Source organism: Geospiza fortis, unplaced genomic scaffold, assembly GCF_000277835.1.
Source record: "Geospiza fortis unplaced genomic scaffold, GeoFor_1.0 scaffold166, whole genome shotgun sequence".
In the NCBI taxonomy this organism is placed as follows: domain Eukaryota; kingdom Metazoa; phylum Chordata; class Aves; order Passeriformes; family Thraupidae; genus Geospiza; species Geospiza fortis.
The window spans coordinates 7,817,245-7,834,533 of NW_005054310.1; the positions used below are offsets into that span (position 1 = coordinate 7,817,245).

The window sequence follows — 17,289 nt, forward strand, 5'->3', positions numbered from 1 at the left end:
TGTGTCAATGCTTTTTTAAGAGCTGATATTGCAGCAGCTGAACTTAATTTGAGAAAGCATTAGAGAGACACATATGGAAAAATAAATGGGAATAAGCCAGGGAGTTGGCTTCCAAGTATTTCAGTGCATACTTCCCCAACAAACTGGCTTAGAATTTGCTGGCTAAGTTGCATATACGATTCTTTCCCTTAACACTATGTCATCTTTTTGCCTTGGAGTTTTTCAGACTGTTAGATGTTGTTAAACACAGTAACAGGCTTTCCTAAAAAGACTTATTGTATGAAAAGTTCTGAGATTTGTAGGCTTCTGATCTGTGAACAAGCAACAGAATCACAGATCTGTTATTCAAACTATGAAACATGTAATAATTCTTCTCAAATGTCCAAACTGTTGAACTGACAGGCCCTCCTGTGTGCGTATCCATCACTGAAATGATTTTAGTTAGTCTCCAAAGTGTTTACTGATCTGCCATCAAGCACGCACTGAAAAAAGAGAGCAAGGTTGTAATTTTGCAGATGCTGAACTGTCATAATGATATTTGCTGCATTTCTCCACTGTAGTGAACCAGCATTGTTAAAAGCATATTAGTACCTTTCTAAAATTAAATATTGAGTTTATCTCCTATTAATTTATCAGGTTTATTCTGCTGATCCAGGGATGTAAAATATATATTTTTCAGATGACTCTGTCAGACTACAAGCAGATGAAAAAGATTATGCTACCCTAACTATGTACTCTCACATTTGCAGGTGACAGACTGTTCACTTGGTAGCATAAACATCTCAATTTGTGAGCCAAAGTTTCAGCATCATTCATAAGAGCTCAGCAAATAGGCTTAAGGCAGAAGATAATATTTATCACAAGGAAGGGCACACTAGAGTATATCCTTAGGTAATTATTTTATTTAACCCCACAGTTGTTATCTAGACAAACCCATCAACAAGACAGTAATTATGGCCCATAAGTGAAGAATGTTCCCCGAGCAGGGGACTAGCTCTCCTTCTCTACACACATGCTTCTTTTCTACAAAACTCAAACCAAGGCAAGATTGAAAACTAGAGTTAAAATAGATTGAAATTACTGTGTTAACATGTACTTTATTTTTATAATAAAACTGCATAATTAAGAGCCTTTTCACAGTGTTTCTCGGGAAATAGTAATTTCCTAGCTCATCCCTGGTGTATTTATCATGTTTGAATTGTTTTAGAATTGTCTCTGCTAAGCTGTGAGTTCTTCTCAGAAGGTGGAGTCACAAGGGTTTTATTAAACTGGGTTAGTTAGTGCTCTGCACAAGAAATAAGCAAAATCTTATGCCAATTTTACCACCAGTGGCCTCTAGCAGTTAAGTAGGCTCAGAATGAGCTGTTGTCAGCATCCTGTTCACTCATTCCAAGCCAAACTCTGCTGTGGTTTTAGGAATTGTCACTTACATATTACTATCAATACAGGATTACTGATTTCACCTTCTCAGATCTCTGATGTGCCACAGTAAACTGAACTTAAATTTTTGAAGAGGAATCAGATTCTGTGTTATTTCAGCAAAGAAAAAAAGAAAATCTGGCATCAACTACCTTGAAAAATTAAATAGCCAGGATTTTTCAAGAGTAAGATAAATCAATGGAAAATGCAAGTGGCACAGCAGCCCTGTCTTTTTTAACATCCCAGTGGCTTTGGACTGTCCTCACTTCTTCCTTTTTCAGAGCACTTTACATTTACACTGTTTGTGAAATGTGTGATGCTAGTAGGATTAATTTGGAAAGCCAAGTGGGAGACATGAAGATATACTTTTATGATGTGTATCACTTTTCTACAGCATTTGCCCTCAGCCTTACTACTGGAACAGCTTTGTATTTGCAGCAAACCTGTGACCTTCCTGACATCTTTAGAGGATATTTATGAATATGTCCTGACCCCTAAATAAGTCCAGTGAAGATCTCTCTCCAACACAAGAAAAATGTCTGCCTACCTTCTGTTCCCTGTCATTCCCCATCATTCAGACATTATTGCTATATGCCAGTACCTGATCTGACAAGGCAAGGTATTTTAGCTTCCCAGAGAAATAGAAGAAGAGTTTGAAGGGAGTTTTCTATGCTGCAAAGATGATTTATTGCAAAGTCAATAATCTGTTGTCTCTTTAAGTCAATGTGTAAGAAGATTTCTAAATCAATCACTTCACAAAAGAATAAACCAAACATCTTCCAGCTTTCAGTTTGACCAACTTTTCTTCCTGTAAATGCCAGGAAAACTCCTATCTGTGACCCCATACAACTACTTGAGCTCCCCTTTCCCCACCCCCCTCATTCAAAAGGTACATTTAATTGTAGTTTCTATAGCTTATATTCTTATCTGAAACATGGGACTGATTCCTGGCCTGTACTGGCTGAAAGTGTGGTAAGGAGAGGAGTAAGGGAGGAGTGCAGCTGCTGGGGTGCTGTAGACCTAAAATTACCGACTGCCTGGCACAGCCATGCAGACACCAGGCAGAGCTTTAAGTATCTGCCAGTCAGAATTTACTGAACTCACAAAGATACAAAATGAAGCTTAGCTATTAAATTGGTTTTAGAATGATGATTTCAGTCCTAATTTTAAAATCCATGCATAAAATACTGAAAATAGAGAGTTTTAAGATGCATTTTTGTTAGTTGCAAAGCATGTCAAAAATCTATGTAATGTAACATTTAAAAAACGTTTACAAAGAAGAGATGGAAAATTAGAAAGTAAGGTTTCCCTTACAAAATTCTGATTATTCCAGCAAAATAAGTCTGCTTTGTTCTGGGAACATCTGAAGTTGTGGTTCACTTGCTTCTGTTTTTATTTCTTCACCAATCCTGTACATGATGTGTAGTTTTAATGAGGACAGCACAAGCTAAAGGCCTTAATTTACAGACCTTTGCTGTAAGATAAGGCATGATGATAAGAAATAACCATATTATTAAAGCTTCTTCATACACACTAAAAGCTCTGATACTTTCCCCCTACTCAAAGGCTTTGGAGGTATTTAAATTCCAATATGATACCACATTCTAAGTTACACTTCATGAAGGCACCTTTCCTTTCAAACAACTAGAACTAACCAGTAGGGAGAGACACTTCAGTATTAGTATATTACTCACAGATTTCATATAAATTTGCTTTTTTTCAGACACAATGATTTATCTCACAATAGAAAGACTGATTTCTTTTAAACTTTCCCCCTCTCTATAAACCATGGGGCAAACAAGTAGATGACATTTCCTTTTTGTGACTGAGAAATGTCACTGCTGGAGATTAAATCTGTCGATACTTGTTCTGATAAGGCCACTATGATCTTATTCTGTACACAGTAAATGTCATAAAGAATTAAAAACCTGTGCATGAGGTCCCCATCTGTCTAGATACTGTTCTATCTTTATGTACATGAGTAGATATAATACACACATATGATGATGACCATTCTAAACATTCAAGCAGTGAAACAGATGCTACTGTGCACCATATTGTCACTTTATTATGTGTGGGCTTTATTTAGCTAAAGTGGACATGTACAGCTGACCAAGCCCTTTGCAATCAATGAAAAGCTGGGCAATGAAGTTAACAGTACAGATCACTTAATCTGATGCAGATTCTTGCATCTGATTAAAGGGGTCTCATCTGCCCATATTAGATTTCCAGGGACTTTAGCTGGAACACAGACAGCATGCTAAAATATTTGTATCTACACTGCAGATGTCTGAAAATCAGGTAAAATAAATTCCATCCCAAGAAACCATCTTGCAGCAGTAGCCTGACTCACGCTGTGGACAAATTCAGAATTTTTATAACATAAAAATATACCCATTAAAAAATAAATCTTTAATTCTAAGAAAGGAATTAGCATGCACTGGAAGCCATAATATGCAAGTTAATATCTGATGAAATCTGATGTTATCAGAGTGTATATATAGCACTAGTGTGAAGAAAAAGAATGAAAATACTGAAGTCCAGTCCTGCAGATTTTCAGTGGTACTTCAGAAAAGTATTTCAGCACATGCTTCACTGTTTCCCTACCCTGGGAGCACAGGCACTAATCCCAAGCCTTGCCAGACACTGGAGTTATGCAACTGTTTAATTGAAACAAGGCTGTATCTTCAGGACTTATTCAGCACTGAAGTCCCACTTGTGCCATGGCTCCGGCAGCCGCTGATCCCCCAGCTGTGGGAATGGTCTGTGCCTATCGCTGCTTTGCAGGAGCTGATCCCAGAACACTTCACTGACTGCAGGCCTCAGCCAAGAAGGCTTTGCAGTGTCACACCCTACAAAATCCTGGTCGTTTCAGATTTAAAAAACCCCAAAGAAAATCCCAAACAAACAAAATAAAAAGTGGTGGTTTAGGAAGGCTTTGGGAATCTGTCCATAACATTTAAAAATAACTCAGGGCAGAAAGACAAGACTAATTTTCTTTGCATCTCCTTTTTGCCACCTAAGTTTTTCTTGAGTTTAAATGTTCTTCATCCACTGATGGCTGCACAATTTTCCCTAGGACAAAGGAAAAATCACCAAGATGCACAAAACTAATGTTTGGGCTCTGCCTGTGGAGAAGGGATCACTGATAGCTTCCTAAACTTCACAAATGTTTCTTGATATCAATACTGTAAGGTTTTTTTATGATCTTCAAAATCTTGAGGATGGGGAACAGAGATGCCTAGAGATTGTTATGCAGGGTACTGGAGCATATATGTTTCAGTTCTTCCAGAAAAAAAAAAGAAGAGGATTTTAATGTACAATTCCTGAATGAGCAGAAATCAAAAGGCTTTTATAAGAGATGCATATCACCAGTTAATCTTAATTCTACAGCTGTGTTTCAAAAAAAGGGTAATTTTTGCTTCTTTTCTTTTTCAAAACATACCACCTCAGAAAATAGCTGGGGAAATAGTTATCAGGTAGACGAGACATTGTTTTGTAGTACCAAGTTGCATAAATGGGTTTCAAACAAGAAAATAGAAATTCAGACCTAAGTTTTCTCAGATTTTCCTATGGATTAGCAGGAGCTTGCCAGAATGTTCACAGTGTTTTTTCTTGATCTCTCTAAATGGTATGGGAAGTCTACAAAACCCTCTGTTTTTCTTTTCATTATTTACTTATCTGAGTCAGGGATGGGGAAGGGCACATAAGTAACATTTAGACAGCACAGCACTGGATCGGCAAACCCCTATGATTTTTATGTAGTCCACAGGTCAAACTAAGCAGATGGCAGCATGGACAAAAACAAAGCAAAAAAGAAAGAAGTTTGCTCTGGTAAGCTCTGAGTAGAAATGTCTCATTAATAAACAACAAAACTCCTAATAAATTGGCTTACCAGAGTCTGGAGGAAAAAAGGGGTTGCAAGTAAAGAGTAATCCTGAAAGCATTATCATATGTATTTTAAACAAGTAAGTAGTCTTTTCAAAAATATAGTTTAGGCTTGTGTAAAACATAAAAATAAGTAACTCCATTGGGGGTAACTTAGTCAATGCAAGTCCACTTAAAGCTTACAGAAGTAGTCTGATATGGAATTTGCATAAGATAAGCTAAGTAAGTAACTGTACTTACTGTGTAAAGCTCGTTAAGTACTTTCATTAAGTCTTCATGAAGCTGGAATGAAATCTCTTTACTCTGTAATTAAAAAGAATCATTAGAAAAGGGCATGTAAAAACTGCATCATACATTTGTTTCTTGATATTTATACTCATTGCTCATCCTAGACAGTGAATGCAATGTTGCTCCCAAAAACCATTCTGAATTACAGTGCACTAAAAAGAGTGATTCAGGGATGCAGAGGCAGACAGATAACATCTGGACAGAAGACGCCTAAGAAGAAACCCAGAAGGAATTTTAAGGTATTTTTCCCATAAAGCATCAGGAAATTAGGTGCCAACAGAAAGGGGAAAGTTCAAGATTAATGTTTCCAATAGAACAGTGTACTGTTTTATAATTGCTATGATATATACAAAAACGAAACCATGCAGAATGTGATATTCCAGAGGGACATCCTGCCCAATTTTGCATCTAGTCTTTGTTTCTCAGCAAATACAACTATCTAAATATTTATGCAAGAAATAATTGTGCCCCCTCTTTGAAACAGATAGCCAACTGCATAATATTCCACAGAGTGGGCTACTGAACCAGCTTTGTTTAGCTTTTCTGGACTGTGACTTTACTTTCATTCTGACCCAGAAAAAAAAGAAATCCTTAGCAGCAGTTATTATCAAAGCAAAAATGTCAAAACAAGAGCATTTAATTGGAGTCTCATTGAAATATATTTCTTTGTTAGTTTTCCACAGCAGCTCAATCTGATGAAAATGGTGGCAACTGTGCAAGAGTTCAAGGCATTTGTATCACAGCGTTTGGAAAGCAGCTACTGAACAGAGCTATGGGACTTGGCAAACAGCCTGGCTACACTTCTGCTGTGATGCTCAGTATTCTAACATCCATGCTGGAAGCATCAGATTTTTTTTTTCTGTGAATAAATGGATAATTAGTCTGGTTTCTAAAAACTTCAACAGCATGATAATGGCCTTAGCTATGAGAAGTACTTTGTATTTGTATGGAAGCCAAAGGAAAATCCTCAGGGACAACTCATCTCCAAAGCTGATAGTGCATATTTGGCCATCACTAAAACACCTGAAGGAATAATGGGTTTCTGAATGAGAATTTGCAGCACAACATCCACGTATGAGGAGAAACTACATCACACATCCCACCCACTGTGTCTTCCAGGAGGATGAAACACAAACATACAGTAGCTCAAACAGAAAATTTGGGGTGTTTTTTTTCTCCTGCTCCAACTATCCTACTTTAACTCTGGGCAATATTTTAAAGCACTCATCATATTACTTATCAGTATTCACTCCAATCATTAAATGCAAGATGGTTTTACACTGACAAGAAGCTAGGAATATAATTTAAAAAAACACTTCAGTGAAATTCTTGTATTCCCAAGGGCATTAGCTGTAGTAGCTAAGGCACAATTAGGCAGCTGCTCTGAAGCTGAGGTACACAGAATTACTGTGAAACCTTCCTTATTGCTTATACTTTTCAAAGATGTATTTTCATGACGTATGCATTAGTTCCAAAGTATCTAGAACACAAAGCTTACTACTTCCATTTCTTTGCAAATATCATATTATTTTCATCTAATAAGAAGGACAAAATTTCATAAATGTAGTAGTAGAGTGCTTATGAAGAATTGAAAAGGACAGCAGATTTGCAAGCTGCTCTAGGGAAATGCTATAAAATCTTTAGGAAAAATTCTGAGGTGCTTTTCATTGCTTTACATTGGCACCCTGCCTTTAAAAGTCAGCAGCACAACTTACAACTTACGCATCTCCTCAAAGCTCCAAGCAGAGGCCACCTGTTTATTCTTGGATAGATGCTTCTATAGCGCTGAATGTGAGTAGTTTTTAAATTTAGCAGAAAGAAGGGCAAAACATACAAATAAGATGTTTGACATTAAGATGAGAGCATACCCATGTGGGAGGAAAGTCTAGATGAAGTCCAGCTTCAAGCAATTTATCCCTTTCAACTGTTGCTCACAGCCATCTTGAGGCTGATGAGAAGTCAAGCCCAACCGCGATTCTAAGGCAGGATGCCTTAACCTGGTAGTGCCGAAGTTTGTTTGAGAAGGTGAGACAGAAAACCCCAAATCAATTTTCTATTTACCCCTTGAGATTTTACTGTAAGCAAAGTACACACAGTTCATTGAAGGATGGATCCTCCTTTCAATGCAGTCCCACTTTGATGCAAGTAGACACCAGATGAGCTGAGGATTTGGTGAATGATCACTATTTACTAGGACCCATTTTTTCCCTTTGCTCCTTTCAAGCTCTGTCCAGGAATGAAATACAAACAGTCCAGCCCTCAGGATTTACTAGCTATCATGCATACATGATCTTTTCCAGGGCAACAGAGTGATCAATGGTAAATTTGAAAGTGAATGGAAGAGATCACAACAGAGAAAGATGCTTTTATAGAAGGACAATAAACTTTAAAATGGAAAGCAAAAAGAGAAGGAGGGAGGTGATCAGCAAAAAGAGTGAAAATTGGGGAGTTGCAACCAAGCAATGCCACACAATCACAAAGGAGTCATCCCTCCACCACTTCATCTGTGGACTCCAACTAGCAAAGGATGCCTGCAGTAATGGATAACATTTCAAACTATTTCAATTCTGATGAAAGATTTTGCAGGAATTGTCCAAAAAATAAAGAAATTTGGTTAAATTTAGCAGTATAAAAGGGATTTATTTTTCAAGAACCAACACATTTTTCTTTACCACTTAGGATCAAGAAACACTGACTTGAGTGGCAAGCAATATGGCTTTTAGTGTGTAATATATGACATATTAGAGCACCAGCTAAGAAGTGAATTTATTTTCAGTGGTAAATTGCTTTCCTACTTCTTGTCTATGCTACCTATTCCTTGCAGTAGAATTCAGCACGTGTGAATGGTGTGCTCCTCTAGGAGCCTGTCCATAGGGTACCCAAACAACAGAAAGTAAGATGCAGCACACATGTTCCCAGAGCTGAGTTGATAGCTCTAATCAGGCTATTAAAACCTGACAAACAATCACTGAAGGTGCTTAGTTATTCACTGTGCCCTGAGAAATGCGCTAGTACCTATTAACCAAAGGAATGAAGAATGTAATAAAAATGTCAGAGCACATGCAAATTCCTGCTAAAAATATTATATATGTTACTAATTTGGTTCAAGACATTAAGAGACAGTAGTGTATTTTTTTCACTTGCTAGCAGCATAGATCATACACATGCAACCGACAAGCAAATGTACCTAAACCCTCCTTCTGGTATGTGCTCAACTTTCAACACATCAGTGCTCCTACTGATGTTATTAAGATTTGTATTTCTGGATAAAAGTCTGAGAAACTTAAAATTTTATTCCACATTAATATCTTTTCATTGAAGTCTGTTAATTTTTTTTCCATACATTTAGGTTAAAGCATAATTTGGCACTCCAGCTTTACTCTTGTTTATTTTAACTGAAATTTAAGGGTCAGTCCAGTTCTTCCTGGAACTCTTTAGTGCCTGTATTTAGCCTACACAACTACTTACTACACAACTACTCAGTTAACATAATTTAAGGAAAATATTCTGTGCCTGTTGCTTTTAAATAAGTGTGCTGCTGGTCCCTGCAGGAAGTGAAGTGCAAACCCTTCTTTTATGGAGGTTTCATGAGCTGTGTGACACTAACATAGCCAACTCAGTAAAATTTTGTCCCAGACTTGCCAGTCTATAGCAACAAACAGCTTTGCTATCCTTTTAAATATTTAAATGTTTAAGAAAATGATGCAAAAAATTTATATGCCACAATCTGTATAACCCCAAACAGATTCAGTAGGTAGTCATATTCCTTGTTAATAGCCAGATTAAGGAACTAAAATATTTATTGTGCTTGGTTCCTCCAGCATCTTTTACTGTAAACATTGGAAGGTATGTTCATCTTGGCTTATGTAGATTTCTGTCCAAGGAAAATACATGTTTATAAATTATAAATATATAAATCTGCTTAAGGATTTTGTGAGTATGTGTTTATACAGTTGATTATTACTGCTGGGGTAACCAGAATCACTGCATGAAATATTCTGCATAATACTTTTCCCTTCTGCTTGACATTTCTCCTTATTACTTTATTCTTTAATTGTCCCCATGAGGCCAGCTACCCTATCTGCCTGAAGAAACGTGCAAGCATGCAAGGTTTGAACTCCGCTACTTTATTTTTGTAATTTTATGTGCTGCATGAAGTGCAGGTATCAACAGCAATCTTACTGCTTTTACATCCCAGCAACTAAAAAGAAGAGATTAGGTGCCCATCTGAAAGTATGAGGCCTGACATAATGTCTCCTAACAAATGCTAGAAAATCTCTGTACAAGATCCTATCTTTGTCTAGCATTTAGTACATTTAAACAGATGCCAGTTCCTGACCCCTGGAAAAAAAGAATGACAAACAGCTCCTGGGAGAACAAAATTAATTAATATCAACATGTTAAGGAGGCCAGACTAGACAGCAAAGCCATATACAATCAGGTACTTGAATACAACACATCCAGTCCCATCAGACCATGTAAGGCAGAGCCAATAGGGATCATTTCCCCAAAACAATCCAAATATCCAGACAGATGCATAAATGTACATAAAAGGAAAAACAGAATGATGAAGACCAGGGACTGAGACAAGGACAAGGTACAAAGCCTAAGGAACAAGGACACCCTCACCACTACATTTTACCAGATCATCATTGGCTACTGCACACACCTTTTACAGAACAAGGAGAGAAAGGTGCTGCTACAGACTTGTGGCTTGTGCTAAATCTCACATCCGAGGGGTAAGAAACAATACTCCAGTGGAAAGCATGGCTGGGAAAGGAAGAAATTATTGGATCTTTACTACAATTCAAGCTGGAGTCAATCTTAAGATACAAATTCAAGCCACAGTCCTCTAGAAAATGTTGGGCTCATTTCATGGAAAAATTTCACTTGAGAACCAACACGCCCACCAGCAAGATGGAAAAAGTCAGTACTGTCTACCATTGAGAAGCAAAATGGGAAGTCCCATCTTCTTGGAAGGAGAAATGGGGAGAAAAAAAGAGGGAGTAGAAAGAGTCAAGAAGTTCAGAGTGATCAGGGCTTTGCTGCTGTCGCCCCTTATCTTGCTTGCGGGCAATGGGGCAATCCACCCCGAGACTCTTTCTGCAGCAGGAAGACTGAGGTTTCACAGCAGCACAGTGAAGATCTGTTCTGATCAGGGGCTTGGTGTGTGTAGTTACTCTCCACGCTTGGAAATGGAGTTAAAGCACCTTGCTGCTACAGGACTGATGGAGAACTAACACAAGTTAAAGTAGTGATGTGTGACACCATGAGATTAATAAGATGTAAGATATATAACTGAAAGATCTAACCATTGAATACAGAGAAGCTTGACTAACTGGTATTTGTAAATTATAGAATCACAGAATTGTAGACATTACATGCTCTTGTGTGTAACACTGTTGAGAGCCAACAGAGTACAGATATTTCCTGCCCTTGACTGTGGACTGCAGTAAAACACTAAGCATGCACTTGTTAGTCTATTTTTAAAATCTTCATATTTCTGCTTGTTATTTATATTTATTACTTAGAGAGATAGTACATATTTCACAGAACTGTATGATCAGATTCCAGAGTAGAAGTATCTGAAGGACATGGTTTGTCTCCACTTTAATCAAAAATCTGTGAACAGTGAACAAATTCCACATGCTTTCACAGCAATATGACACCTATTGAGACTGATTATACTTTTTTCTGACACTATTTTATTCTAAATACATTTTTTTTCTGAAAGTAATCTACAGAATCACAGAAATTGACAGAAATTGCTTAAATATGCTATTTGATGCTAAAAAATCTCCAACAAAATCAATGCCATTTTCTTCAGGGAGAGTACAATTTTGATGGAGGACACTGTTGGCTTTCTCACTGTAAGTCACCTTCTCTTTGCCCCTGCAACCTTTCCTGCAAAGAGAACTGTAGCAGAGTACATGTGTTTTGCATCTGATGTTTTTCTTGCCCAGTAAACATCCATTATGTAGTTCTGTGAGTACCTTAAGTCAGACTGTTCATTCACATGTCACACAAATTATCACAGGATCATGGAAGGGTTTGGGCTGGAAGAACTTCATCATCAGTTCTGCACCCGGGAACTAACAGCAAATAAATCACCAGTACTCTGCAGCAAGCACCATTGCAAGAACTGTGCACTGTACACTGGGGCTCAGTGGAAATACCAACCTTCTGCAACAAGTACTGAGCCTGACAGAATGTCTTAAAAATGTGCGCTCAGAACTGATACTGGTGAACAAGCACTGCCACACTGAGTCCGTGCGCCCACGAAGCTCACTTATACCATAGTGAGGTGCTGCATGTGTTCCTGCCACCCTTTCCCTAAAACCCCCTAACTTACGGGACTGGCTCAGATCCCTGCACAGAGCCTTTGCTAGCTCACTCTGCCCACACTCCACCCCGCTATCAGCTGTTTGACATGATACTCTCACACTGGGTGTCAGCTGGCAAACCCTGATGAAAGGTAGCAAAGGGCTGCTGAGGATCTGGGCTCTACTAGTGTCAGCTTCAGGTTATACATGGCAGGACCACCTCAGTTTCCCTGCTCTTCTTTCCCCTTTTATATTCCGAAGTTAGGAACACAAAAGCAAGAGCAGATGCTAGCACTTCTTCAAGAAGCTGTGCTAGAAAGAGAAAACTTGAAATGTTGCACCTGCATGGGAACAACATGGAGGACAGAGACAAGTTTATCATGGAGATGGGACAATATGCCTCCTGTTAACACACTGAAAATATCCACGTATTTTCCTCTTTTTGAGAGAGAAGCTGCAGCAATCTCCATTAATAAAATACAAGTGAATATAAAAGGACACACACTTGTCCACTGAAAACTTTAACAATATACCATTTTACAGTCTACCTGGACAAAAGGGAAGAAAAAGCTAAATTTCTAGTGCCAAAAAACTGAACTATGCTGAAAGCAAACAGATTTGTCTAATAATGCACACCTATTGAAGAAGATATTTCTGAGACATAAACAAAGGGAAAACTATTCCAGGTTAAAAAAAAAATTCTACTGGTTTGGAACTCTGAGATATCTGCATATAGACAGTACTGCAGCACATTCAAGTCACTTTTCTCATTATTGGATCAATTTCTATAACTATCTTCCATTTCAGTAAATTGAGTGGTCAGTAAATTATAGTTTTACATATCAGACATATTATATGAATAACCCATTACTGATTGAGAAACTATAAACTTCAACTCTGTCCCTGTTACAGGTTTTAATGCATACCAGGAAGTTCTATTTAAATTTTTAACTTTCATTTTCTCCAAGTACAATCTGTGTGGTCCCTAAATGATTCTTCTCCCCACCCCAGTGCTATCTATGGTCGGGTACATGTGAAACCAGTTCCCTGTTTTGAAAACATTAACTTGGGTACTGCTGCTATCATTTCATCACACAATTTACGTCTTTTAACCTTTACTCTTCTTAAACTCTTTTGTATGTTGATTGTCTACCAGCATCTCCCTGTGACTAATATATATGCATTTATAATCTATTTTTCTTTTGAAACATTTTAACAACAATGGCTGCAAACATATTATGTAGATCTTGAGCCAAGGTTGCTTAGTGTTTGCTTAGTACATGAGGGATTTACACACCATGCACGTGTTATGAAAATACACAAAAGTCATGGACAAGGACAAACATGTACAGAGACAACACTTAAAGGCTCTAATAGAAATACTTATCAAAAGTGTATGTTCATATTTAATATTAGGAAGAAAAGGAAACACTTTTAGGAGAATTGCAGCATATGCTACCAACTTCATGTCAAGGGACTAAGAAGCAGATTCTTGCTTCGCCTTCAATCTGTTTCATTCACAATGAAATTATTTTTTAAAATAATTAATTAATACAGTGTTACTATTTTGGGAGACATAAGTGAAAACTGTTTCCTTTCTGCATGGACAGACAAGTGTGCTTTATAGAAAAGGACAGGCTTTTCCCATTGCTTTTTGGATATTTGTGATTCAGCTCTTAAGGTCACCAGCATATACAGCAGGATCCCAGGCATTTCAGCACTAAGTATCTGCTTCAAAAGACCAGTCATGAAGAATTTATATGTATGCTAAAACAGATTTTATGCTGTGTGTGCTGAATCTTCCCCTCACATGCTATCTATTAGGACACTTTTGCCTGCCTCATGCATCTTACAAGCCTGGATAGAGGGCTGCAGGAGAGGCATTACCTTCTTGAACATTCTGGTGGAGTCTTCACTTATCTGCATGAATCGCATGATCACATTGTTCAGGTAGATCTCACTCAGTGTTGCATGGTCTTTGCTTTCTCTTCTCACTTGGTTCAGGAGTAAGTACCAGCAATTCACTGGTGACAAGAGGTTCTGGTCTTTCCTGAGGAAGGAGATACACACATGTATAATGTATAGAAATGAAAAGGTTATGTTATTAACTGAAACGTCTCACTGACATTTGTAGTCATAACTTGTTACATAAAAATATCTGCATCTGAACACTGTATCCATTCTTGGGATAACTCAGGTTAGGCAAGCCTCAGATGACTTTTAAGACACACTCAAGTCCCATGAGGCATGGATACTCTGCAAGCCACCTTAAAAGTACAAAATACCCTTCCACAAAGCTTAGAGACGGAGTACATGTAAATGTTCAAAATCAATAAAGGTCGTTCCTGGAAGAATAATGGCAATTAATTTTTGATATCAGAAATAAACAAGCACTGGAAGCACAACCCAAATTCTTCATGAGCAAAATTGCAGGTGTAGCTGTTTCACTGCATTGGATTTGTATAACTGATGAAGTAGAAGAAAATGTCTCAAGCATCCATATTCTGTAAGCAATGTTCAGAAATTCACAGCATTCATAAATACACTGCTACTGCTAGTCCTAGATGTGTCAATTACAAGACAAAGAGCAGGACTGGACGTTTTCCAGTGATCCAATTCTGAATTCCCATGACAGACTGTTTGCAATGCAGGCCCACTCCCAGCTTTAATGTAGCAAAAAGTGAAATAAAAGATGACTTCTCATTTCTTTTACACAAGGCAAAATAAAAATACATGTAGTTCACAACTACTTCACAGACAAAAAAAACTTTATATAATTTGTCTTATGATTTTATTGACATTTTAGTATAAAGTTTGCCTTCCAACTAACTGCTCCAGAAACTTGCTGCTCTTTTTTTTCCCTCTTTTACAGGGATTCTCCTTTAGTTAAAAGGATAAAGCACATGAGGACCAAACAGGCAGAAGTGGTGATGAATTGAGAGAAACTCCTGCAACTCTTGGCAAACTCTTCTAATAATTAGCTGTTCTCATTGTTAGAAGTATGGCCTTTAATTCCCATCTAATCATCTACTTTCAGCTCTCACCCTCAGAATCAAAGCAACAAGGAATGATTAACAGAGAAAAGTATTTTCTTTTTTCATCAGTGCTTTGCTTTGCTGTGAATCAGGAGTTAAGAAAACTTCCTCCATTTGTTTCAGATAGACATCTTAACAGTGTTACTTCACAGCAAGGGGTTTTATCAGCCAGCTCAGACAACATGAGCACTCCTGAAGGGCCATGCTGATACTTCTTGGTCCTCACTGCTTCTGCATGTCCCGAAGCCAATTCCACAGACCTTCCTGATTGTTCTGGGAGCAATGGTGGGAACAGCTCAGGGGACCAACAACTAAAGCCACTTTTGCTGTAACCTGTTCTCAAAGCAGAGAACGGCAAGAGCAAAGCCAAAGGCAGAACTCAAGTCATAACTCCCATGCACAGCTGCCAGTCTGGATTTAACATGTTTAAGAACAAAGAAAGATGTTTGTAAACATAAGGAAAAAAGATTTTGCCACAAGCAGAATAAAAGCCAGGGCTCTCTGTGAAGTGGTGACATATGCACAAGTTGGTTATTTCAGAGAATCACTGAGTCACTAAAACGAATTTTAAGAAATATATATTAATGCTCTTTGAACTGTTCAAGCTGTCTTTGATTAACCTTTCCTTTGCCAGATCTATTTGGAAAATACTTTTGTCTTGAAACAACATTTTTATCTGTGTATCTCTAGCACAGCACTGAGTGAACAGTGGGAAAATTATTTTTTAGTTTTACAAACACAAAATACTGTTCTAAATCCCTAGGCATAACAGAGCCAGACACACGCATCCATTAATCAGCTCAAGTCAGGAAAATAACCACATGAGACTATGTCAGCAAGTGATGCAAATGAAGCATTTCAGAAAATGCACTGTAGGTTACAAAACTCTGCTATTAAAAGGATACATTAAATTGTAAACAATGCATAACGTTCACATCATCTTTATTCCCAGGAATCAGAGAGGTGAAGATGCAGCAAGGTTCACATGCAACAACAAATCAAAATAGTTTTATTTCTGAATGTCATTTTTGGCCAAAATTGTCTTTTTTGTTGCTGTTGTAATGTGGATTGACCTTCATGCAGATGCTTCAAAATCCTACCAACTCCACTAGAAATGAGCACACAATTTTCATGCTTTTGGAGCTCTGCATCTCTTCTAGATACTGGCTGTATTTTGGGTAGTTTAAAATCCATATGGTAGGTTAGGGATAGTATTTGCGCAACTTTTAAGAAACTGAAACTACTTGCCAGAAGCTGACATGAGTAACTGCATAGAGCCACATCAACACTGGTATTTAGGCACGCATCCACCTTCAACTGCAATGAGAACTGCTATGCTGCTAAGCAGGGCTGGAAATTTTAAATAGGCCTCTGAACCAGCAACAGGTACAACACAGGGGCGAGGGGCAAGCACGTTTCTCTTACTTGTACTGCTGATGATCCTTTGTACTCCTGGTTTTTGCCATGAACCTCTCTGCCAGTTTTTCCAGGTTTCGGGAATACTCCATCTCTATTTCCGACTTCTTGCGGAAGAAATCCTGCAGATCCTGAAGAAGCTGCACTCTCATTTCAGTCTGCTGCTCCAGGCATTTCTGTTGCTCAACAAGTTGAGCTCGGATCTCTAATGAGACAAACAAATATCCACTCAAGTCAGTGAAAGTAAATTAATTGAGTGTTACCAACCAAAATTACAAACACTCCAGTGTACTTCATCCTCACAGCTACGCCAGCTGGAGCTGGATTTGAGGTCCTGTGGTGGGACACAACAGCAGCAGCTCTCACTTCTGCCACCACATGCTTAATCCTCCCATGTGCTGGCTGTCTTACAAAAAGCTGGGGCTCAGGTGAGCCTCCACCCTCCTCTCCCATCCCTCTTCTGGCCACTGGCACTAGCACAACATTCCACTTGGAGTGATCTCCTTGCAGAAGGTGGTGCTGCCCTGAAGAATGGCTGGATAAACAAGCAGCCTTTGGGCCAGGATCAGCCTGCTGACTGTCAGGTGTTCTATCTTCATGTATGCCATGGAAACAACCTTGTGATAAACCCTGGAGGCACTATCCATTGTAATTGTGCACAGGTGAGTTTCCGTGTCTGCCCTGTCTCTGCCAGGGAAGGAACTGGTGTACTATACATGCATCCAACAATATTTCACAGCAAATATAGAGGAAAACATGTACCTATACTTAGAGACAATGATTTGAAAATTTGCACAAGGTTCCAGAGACTATAGTATATTTTTTAGTATTAAAAAAAAAATCATTTCAGAAGAATCTCAGTTTAGAAGAGAATAGATGCTCACAGTTCTTTTCTAGAGCAATAAGGAAAAGCCTCCAGA

General features: G+C 38.2%; 1 protein-coding gene across 3 annotated transcripts in view; it reads right to left on the bottom strand.

The window, feature by feature from the left end:
- Nucleotides 1-16,570, bottom strand: part of SRGAP1 (SLIT-ROBO Rho GTPase activating protein 1) — a 74,450-nt gene extending 57,880 nt beyond the window's left edge. For all 3 annotated transcript variants that reach the window (XR_004081566.1, XM_031055598.1, XM_031055599.1), the window contains exons 1-3: nucleotides 16,379-16,570; nucleotides 13,806-13,968; nucleotides 5,548-5,610 (exon numbers count right to left, since the gene is read on the bottom strand). Coding sequence is in view for 2 of the 3 variants with exons in the window: in XM_031055598.1 (XP_030911458.1) it covers nucleotides 5,548-5,610; nucleotides 13,806-13,968; nucleotides 16,379-16,521 (369 nt within the window). In the remaining variant the exon portion in view is untranslated. The remainder of the gene's footprint in view (nucleotides 1-5,547; nucleotides 5,611-13,805; nucleotides 13,969-16,378) is intronic.
- Nucleotides 16,571-17,289: the final 719 nt, after the last annotated feature.